The 8114-nt window shown below is 67.0% G+C and overlaps 2 protein-coding genes across 6 annotated transcripts; both read right to left on the reverse strand.

Moving 5' to 3' along the window:
• Nucleotides 1-1214: 1214 nt before the first annotated feature.
• LOC121660388 (zinc finger protein 586-like) lies at nt 1215-4526 on the reverse strand. Of its 5 annotated transcripts, none has more exons than XM_042019743.1 (4): nt 4498-4526; nt 4091-4226; nt 3493-3588; nt 2108-3325 (listed from the first exon to the last, which is right to left on the reverse strand). In XM_042019743.1, the coding sequence occupies exons 1-4, from the start codon at nt 4504-4506 to the stop codon at nt 2193-2195; spliced, it is 1374 nt and encodes a 457-aa protein (XP_041875677.1). In that variant the 5' UTR covers nt 4507-4526; the 3' UTR covers nt 2108-2192. The 5 variants fall into 5 exon arrangements, with proteins under 5 accessions (XP_041875675.1, XP_041875677.1, XP_041875676.1 ...); XM_042019742.1 differs by having other exon boundaries at nt 3493-3618; XM_042019745.1 differs by lacking the exon at nt 4498-4526 and adding an exon at nt 3721-3766 and having other exon boundaries at nt 4091-4379.
• An 871-nt stretch (nt 4527-5397) lies between these two features.
• On the reverse strand, nt 5398-8111 carry LOC121660389 (zinc finger protein 629-like; the record flags this gene model as incomplete). Its single annotated transcript, XM_042019746.1, has 2 exons — nt 5398-7313; nt 7554-8111. Coding segments are annotated over 2 exons (1749 nt in total), but the record flags the coding sequence as incomplete, so codon positions are not given.
• Nucleotides 8112-8114: the final 3 nt, after the last annotated feature.

The raw sequence follows: 8114 nt of genomic DNA on the forward strand, positions 1-8114 counted from the left end.
AGAATTCCTGCATCTTAACGCTACCCTGGTGTTGAGGAGTTTTATTTTCACCGAGTTTTGGTAACGCAGCTGGTTTTTCCTTAGAACTGGATTTCCCTTAGGAAAGCTGCTGTGGGGGCAGAGGCACCATGTGACCCCTGAGGATGTGGGAAAACGGGAGGAAATGTCCTTCTGGACCTCAATCCCGTCCTGAAGCTCCTCCGGGTGCCAGGATGAGCCACATCCAGCCTCTCCCTTCCTCCGGAGCTCAGTTCCAGGGATGGAATTCCCGTATTTTTAAGCACCAAGGAGATTTAGTCCCAAAAACTCACATCCTTGAGGACACCTCAGCATCCCACCCCCCCCACGCTCGCGGCTCTGGTCTAATTTCAGGAATTTAATTGGGAAAATATCTCCCGGCCTCGTGATTTCATCTGAAAGGGGAAAAAAAAAAAAGAGGAAATTTGGGGATTTTTCCTGGTTATTTGAGTCCTGAGCACAAAGGACTCAGCCCAGCCCCTCCCCCGCCGTGTCCCGTCCTGCCGACCCCAATTCCGGCGGCTCCTCCACGTGTGCTCCCGGCACGTTGAACTGGGACATCCCAAAAAAGCCACCGGGGCCGCGGCGTTGTCACAGCCGGGGGTGGCAGGGAGGTGACACCGCCACGGAGCGCAGGGCTGGGAATGCTGGGAACAGCCTCAGGTGGCACCTGGAGGGCATTAGGTAGGATTTGGGGAATATTTGGGGAACATTCCTCCTGGAAAGGGCTGTCCAGCCCCGGGGGGTTTAAAAGCCGTGTGGATGCGGCACTTGGGGACATCGTCAGGGGTGGCCTTGGGGGACGGGTGAACTGGGGGCGTCTGGGGGCTTTCCCGTCTCAGCAATTCCCTGATTCCGTGGTGTCCCAGTTTCCCCAGCATGTCCCGCTCTCCCTCCCAGCTCTGTGGGCAGATGGAGTGTGTGTGGGGAGTCTGTCCCCATTCCCATGGGAATGTCACCATCTGTCCCCCTGCTCGGCTACAGCCGGCTGGGGGGACATTCCCAGTGCTCCCAGTGCGGAGCAGCCTCCAGTTTACTGGGAAGGGAGGGAAATTCCCATACTGGGAGCAGCTGTGGGGTTCCCCCGTACAGATTGGGCCATACTGGGAGTGGCTGTGGGGCTGCAGGTGCCCCCCCCCCGGTGGGTCCCCCACCTCAGAGCCTCATGTGCATTTTTTACTCATTTCGACATTAACTCAGATTTTTGGCGCTTGTTTATTTGGGGGAGCGGGGACACTGAGAGGACACGAGGTGGCTCCTGCTGTCACAAGAGCCCTGTCATGCTTCAACCATGACAAAGACCCCAGAGGAGTCTCCTTCCTTCCTCCCTCCCTCCCTTCCTTCTTCCTCTTCCTCCCTCCCTGCCCTTCCTCATAATTAAAAAGAATAAATGGAATAGAAATAAATAGAATTAAATGGAATAGGAAGAACAGAATGGAGTAGGAGAACTGGACTAAGCAGAAGAGAACAACTGGAGTAACTTAAACAGAATTAATTAAAACAGAAAGAATAGAAAAAGAATAATAAATGAAAAAATTAAAATAAATTGAGTTGAAGAAACTTCTGGCTTTAAATACTGACACGGGGCAGGGCACTGGTGGCACTGGCACGGACTGGGAAATGCCCCGAAGGGACATTGCAGGGTCCAAAGGCACTTCAGTGTCTGAAGAGAACACGGAGAAATAACCCAGAGGGATTTTGCAAGGTCCAAAGATACTCCAAGGTCACAAGGCACACGGAGAAGCAACCCTGGGGGATTTTCTCAGGTGCGAAGGTAACATGGAGAAACATCCCAGAGGAATTTTCCAGGGTCTGGAAGAACTGGGAAGCGCACTGGAGGGCATTTCAAGGTCCAAAGGCACTTCAAGGTCCAAAGAGACACGGAGAAATGTCCTGGAGAGATTTTCCAAGGTGCGAAACGGACACGGAGAAACCTCCCAGAAGGATTTTCCAAGGTCCAAAGGGACGTGGGGCAACATCCCAGATACTTTAAGATCCAAAGGGAACATGGAAACACATGCTGGAGGGATTTCCCAAGGTCTAAAGGGACACGGAGAAGTCCCTGGCTTTCAGAAGCCTCCAGGGGCTCGTGGCTCCAGGGGTGCCCTGGGGAAGCCGCGGCACCGGCGAGGTCACATCCATCGGAGCACCGGCACAACAACCCGGTCCCGCGGCTACTGCTGGTCACCCGCTGGCAGGTCCCTGTGCCCGCAGGGGTCCCTGACCCCGAGGGGTTCCCCGGCCCTGAGCAGGTCCCTGTGCCCGAGGGGCTCCCTGTCCCCAAGCATGCCCCCATCCCCGCGGGGGTGCCTGTCCTTGAGCAGGTCCCTGTCCCTGAGCGGGTCCCCATCCCCGCGGAGCTCCTTAACCCTGTCCCTGAGTGAGTCCCCGTCCTCTCGGGGGTCCCTATCCCTGTCCCTGAGTGGGTCCCCATCCCCACAGGGGTACCGGTCTCTATCCCTCGCCCTGAGTGGGTCCCCGTCCCCACGGGGGTCCCTATCCTTGTGTCTGAGTGGGTCCCCGTCCCCGCGGGGGCCTCTGTCCCCAGGCTGGTCCCTGTCCCCGCGGGGGCCTCTGTCCCGAGGCAGGTCCTCGTCCCTGCGGGGCTCCAGGTTGCGGGGGCGGCAGCGCCGGCGCGTTCTCCGGTGCGTGCTGAGGTTGGCCCGGGAGGCGAAGGCGCGGCCGCAGCGGGCGCAGGGGAAGGGCCGCTGGCCGGAGTGCGCCCGGCGGTGCAGCCGGAGGTACTCGCGGCGGGAGAAGACGCGGCCGCACTCGGGGCAGGGGTGGGCGCGCTCGGGGCCGCGGTGCTCCCGCAGGTGCACCTCCAGGCTCTCCCTCCAGCTGAAGCTGCGCCCGCAGCGCCCGCACACGAAGGGCCGCTCCTCGCCCGGCCCCGCCGCGCCCGCCAAGCGCCGGTGGCCCCGGGGCAGCGCCCGGTGCGTGTCGCGGTGCCGCAGCAGGTCCCCGCGCAGGCAGAAGGTGCGGCTGCAGTCGGCGCAGCCGTGCCGGGCCCGGTTCCCCCCCCGCAGCTTCTTGTGCGCCAGGAGGCTGCGGCGGTGCCGGAAGGATTTGCCGCAGGTGACGCACAGGTACGGCCGGCCCGGGTGCGCCCGGAGCGCGGCCTCAGGCCCGGAGCGCGGCCCGCGGGTGCCGGCGATGAGGGGCCCCGACGCCGCCGGCACCTCCCGGGAGAGGGCCCTGGCGCAGCCCCCCGGCTCGGAGTCACGCCAGCCAGAGCGGGAGACATCGGAACCCAATTCCCAGTGTCCCCCGGCGTCGTCCTTGCTGTCAGAACCACTCCAGGCACCTGTCGGGAACAGAGTGTCACCATGGGAGAGTCCTGGACCCACCGCCGGCCGCATGCCCACCCCTGTGACACCGTGGGGAGACTCCCAGCACAGTCCAGGGGGTGTCAGACAGCGGCTCTGGCCAGGGCCAGCCCCCCAGCCCCATAGGGTGTCCCCAGTCACTCACAGCTGTCCGCAGTGTCGGGAGCTCTGCCGTGCTCCCCGGCGCAGGGAACCCCCCCGTGTGACTCCTCCTTCATGTGGGTGAACTTGGAGTTGGGGTCTGTGTGGGAGGAAGGACTCTCAGTGTTCCCTGCAAGGCATGGGGAGTGTCACCAGGGAACCGTCACCAGGCCGGGGGGCTGTGCTGGGGGTGCGGGGGCAGCAGGACGGGGGGACAGCGGGGCCAGGCTACCTGGTACCATCATTCCTCACACCCGGGACACATCCGGAGCCCCGCTCTGCATGGAGAGATGGGGGTGAGCTCTGTGGGGCAATCGGGCTGCGGGCCCCCACCTCGGCCTCCACACCCACAGCTTGGCCTCGGAACCCCCAGCTGAGCCTATGGACCCCCCGCCACGTACCCAGACCCCTGGCTGAGCCTCTGAACCCCCGACTGATCCCCCAGACCCCGACTCAGCCTCCGGACCCCCAGTTCAGCCTTCAATTGTGTCCCCAGCCCCATGGCACTTCCAGCCCTGTGGCACCCCCTGTCCCGGGCACCCGCAACCCCACGGCACCCCGAGCCCCGTGGGATCCCCAGCTCCACGCCCCCGTCCCCTCACCCAGGCTGGCCACCAGGTCGTAGTTGTCGCCCATAACCTCTCGGTGCAGGGCCCGCTGCCAGGGCGCCAACTCCGCCCACTCCTCGGGGGAGAAATATACGGCCACTTCCTCGAATGTCACTTCGGGGAGCACCCCCTGGCAGGGACAGCGCGGGGCTCAGGGGGGCCGGCGGCACCGCCCCTCGCCGGGCACCCCAAGGGGGTCACCCGGGGCTGCAGCACCCCCCGGGCTCTGGGTGCCCGACCCCCGGCTAATCCCGACCGGAGGCGTCGGGACAGCCCCGCCCAACCCCGCCACCCGTCCGCAGGGACCCCCGGAACCCCTCCCCCGCCCAGGGCCCGGGCCCTCCACCGGGACACCGCGGCTGCAGCACCCCCGGAGCCCCCCGGGCACGCCCCGGGCTCACCCGCTGCATCGCCGGGCGGGGCCCGATGGCGGCGGCGGAAGGGGCTGGGCTGGGGGGCGGCACCGGGCGGGGGGGAAGAGCACCGGAACCGGGTGCTGGGGGTACCGAGGGGTCCCCGGGCCAGGCGGGGGAATTCTGCTGGTGGGGCGGCGGCGGCGGCTGCACCGGTGGGTGCCGGGATCCGGCTCCTTCCCAGTGCCCGGTGGGCCCGGGATCCGGCCCCGCTCCGGCTACGATCACCCACCCCGGCAGCGTCACCCGCGCCCCCAAACGGGGCTGCTCGGGCACACACCCCCCCTCCAAGACCACCCCCGCCAAATCCCGAGGAACCGGCCTGGTGACTCCGGAGATCTGGGAGCCCCCGCACCAGAGGGTCCCACACTGGAAGGGTCCCGCACCGCGTGTCCACCCCAGGACAGGAACACCCGGAGCCCCCGGCTCCTGCCCCTGCAGCCCCTGTGCCCGAACCTCCCAGAACTCAGCCGGGGTGGCACCGGGTGTCCCCAGCCAGAGCAGGGGAGCTCAGCCACACGCCTGGCCAGTGGCACAGTGTCTGTGTCCCACTGGGTCCCCCCAGTGAGAGCTCCAGTGTGAGACCCCCCCCCCCCGTCTGTCCCCAGGAGCACTGGAGGCGTTGGTGCCACCCCCGTGGATGTGACAGTGACCCTGGGGTCGGCTTGGTGGCCACCCTCATCCTGAGCTCTCACCTGGTGTCCAGGTGAGGTTTGGTGGTTGCAGAGCACGTTGGAAGGTCCTGGCACAGTCACTGTCACTGTCCTGGTGGGCCCTTGGTGATGGGCTGGGGGGCAGAGCCTTTCCCGGGGCTCAGGCCAGGACTGCGGCTCCAGAGAGGCCCCTGTGTTCCCCCCCAGCCCCAGAGAGAGCACGTGGAGCCCCAGAGCCATCAGAAGCTTTTATTTTAAATAACCTCAAAAAATAGAATTGCAGAGAGCAGAGCTGGGGGAGGGGGACTGCAGTGGGACCCCCCACCCGGCCGGGCCTCCAGCGGTGGCTGTCCCGGTGTCGGTCCCGTCAGAAGACCCGATTCCCTTTGGGATGAAGCAATGGCAGCTCCCTGTGGTGTCTGTGGCAGAAGCTCTGCCCGAAACCATGGATCCCCGGCTCTGTCACATCGGGGGGACACGGAAACACCAAGCAAACCCCAGCAAAGCACCCCGTGCCCTCCGTGCCGCTGGAACCCCGCACAGGCCCCCCCACCACCTCCGGCTCCAGCAGCCACCCGGCATCACCCATCCCAAATCCGGAATATTGAGTCCCAAAGCGCGCAGTTATCCAGAGCAAGCAGAAGCACAAGCTGCCCCCCCCATGCCCCCGGCACCGGAGGCATCTCCGGGGCCCTTCTGGAAGCAGAGCTGAGCCCCTCCAGGCCCTTTTCCTTTTCCTGGCTGCTTTCCCGGTGCGCTCCCAACTCCTCCGCATGGAGCTGCACTGGGGATCCCAGGAAGTCAGCCCGTAGCAGGAAGGGCCCCACACTCCCATCCCAACCGTGTCCCTAGGGAATACCAGCCAGTCCGGAGCAGGATGGAAGGCTCTGCAGGCACAGGGAGCCCTTGGGGGCCCCTCTTGTCCCATGTCTGGCTCCAGTGGGTGCAGCTCCACTGTGTCTAGCTCTTCCTGGTCTGTGTGGCTGGAGCCAACATGACAGATCGGGTCCAGCGCTGTCCCCTGCACACCTCTGGTGTCTTCCCAAGCCAGAAACGTGTCATGTCCCAGTCTGGAGCTCTGCTTTGCCCCATCGGCCCCTGCTGGAGGCTCCTCCAAGTCCCAGTCCTGAATCCGGCTGGTGGTGTCCCCTTGGCACCAACCCCTCGGCTCCATCGCTTTGGCTCTGTCCCCTCGGCCCCATTCCTTTGGCTCCGTCCCCTCGGCTCCATCCTGCACCAGGTTTGCTGTGGGTGAGCGCAGGAGCCGACGGCCGGCCCTTGCCGGGGAGGGTCTCGGTGGGGGTTCCAGTGCGGGGGATCACAGGCAGGTGGGACAGGGTGGGGGTCCTGGTGCGGGGGTCTCAGCGTAGGTCCCAGCGTGGGGGTCACAGGCAGCCGGGACACGGGGCCGGTTTCTCCTCGCCGCACTCCCGCTCCGGCGCTCCTGGCACTCGCTTCTCCTCGAAGGCCCGAGCGCAGCCCCCGGCCTTGGGCCAGAACTGCCCGCGGGGGGGCTCGGGCGGGCGGGGGGCCAGGCAGGCGGCGCAGCAGCACGGGTGGGGCAGCCCCGGCGCCCGGGGGCTCGGGCCCCCCCCGGGGCACTTGCCGGGGGGCCCCCGGGGGGGCCCGGGGCCGGGGGGGGGGCTCGTCCTGCATCAGCTGCAGGAGGATGTCGGCGGCGCCCGTGGGGCTGTCGGGGCGCGCCGGGGGGGCCCCGCGGGAGCACGGCGGCAGCAGCAGCGCGGGGGGCTCGGGGCCCTTGGCCAGCGGGTCCCCGGCGGCGCAGGGCGGGGCCAGGCCGGCGCCGTGGGTGCGGCGGTGCCGCAGCAGGTGAGCCTTCTGGCTGAAGCCCTTGCCGCAGTCGGCGCAGCGGAACGGCCGCTCCCCGGTGTGCGTCCGCAGGTGCACGGCCAGGTTCACCTTCTGCCGGAACCGCTTCCCGCACTCGGCGCACGCGTGGGGCCGCTCGGCGCAGCCGTGGGGACACTCGGCACACGCGTGGGGACACTCGGCACACGCGTGGGGCTGCTCGGCGCAGCCGTGGGGTCGCTCACAAGGGTGGGGCCGCTCGCAGGGGTGAGGATGCTCGGCACAGGTGTGAGGATGCTCGGCGCAGGCGTGGGGACACTCGGCACAGGCGTGAGGCTGCTCACACGTGTGGGGCCGCTTGGTGCAGGCGTGGGGCTGCTCGCAGGGGTGAGGACACTCAGCGCAGGGGTGTGGCCGCTCGGCGCAGGGGTGTGGCTGCCCGCAGGTGTGGGGTCGCTCGCAAGCGTGAGGATGCTCCGCACAGGCGCGGCGCTGCTCGGCGCAGGTGTGGAGCCGCTCGCCACAGCCGTGGGGACGCTCGGCACAAGCGTGGGGATGCTCGGTGCAGGCATGGGGGCACTTGGCACAGGTGTGCAGCTGCTCGGCACAGGTGTGCGGCCGCTCGCCACCGCCGTGGCCTGGCCGGAGCCCCCCATGCTCCGCACAGGCCTCCCCGCAGAGCCCACAGGGGAAGGGGCTCCCAGTGGGGTCCAGGGCGTTGGGGGCGGGGCCGGGGGTCCCGGTGTGCACCCGCTGGTGCACCCGCAGGGACAGTTTGCTCTTGAAGCGCTTGGGGCACTCGAGGCAGGTGAAGGGCTGGCGGCCCAGGTGCGTCTTCTGGTGTGCCAGCAGGTTGGGCTTCTGCGCGAAGCGTTTCCCGCACTGGGCGCAGGCGAAGGGGCGCTCGCCCGTGTGCACCCGGTAGTGCGTCACCAGGTTGCCCTTCTGGTTGAAGCGGCGGCCGCAGACGCCGCAGGTGAAGGGCCGCTCACCTGTGTGGATGCGCTGGTGGGTGGCCAGGTTGGTTTTGAGGCTGAAGCGCTTGCCGCAGGTGTCGCAGCGGAAGGGGCCGCGCCCGCCGGGGCTGTGCCCGTGCCGCGGCAGCCGCTCGCACTGCGCCAGGCCCCGCCCGCACTCGGGGCA

This window comes from Corvus kubaryi, unplaced genomic scaffold, assembly GCF_017639235.1.
Source record: "Corvus kubaryi isolate FWS band 111438036 unplaced genomic scaffold, C.kubaryi_AGA036_p1.0 34771, whole genome shotgun sequence".
In the NCBI taxonomy this organism is placed as follows: Eukaryota; Metazoa; Chordata; class Aves; order Passeriformes; family Corvidae; genus Corvus; species Corvus kubaryi.

Excerpts from the sequence above, each read along its gene's own strand:
- LOC121660388 (XM_042019741.1), bottom strand. The coding sequence starts at position 3,265 with ATGTCTCCCGCTCTGGCTGGCGTGACTCCGAGCCGGGGGGCTGCGCCA.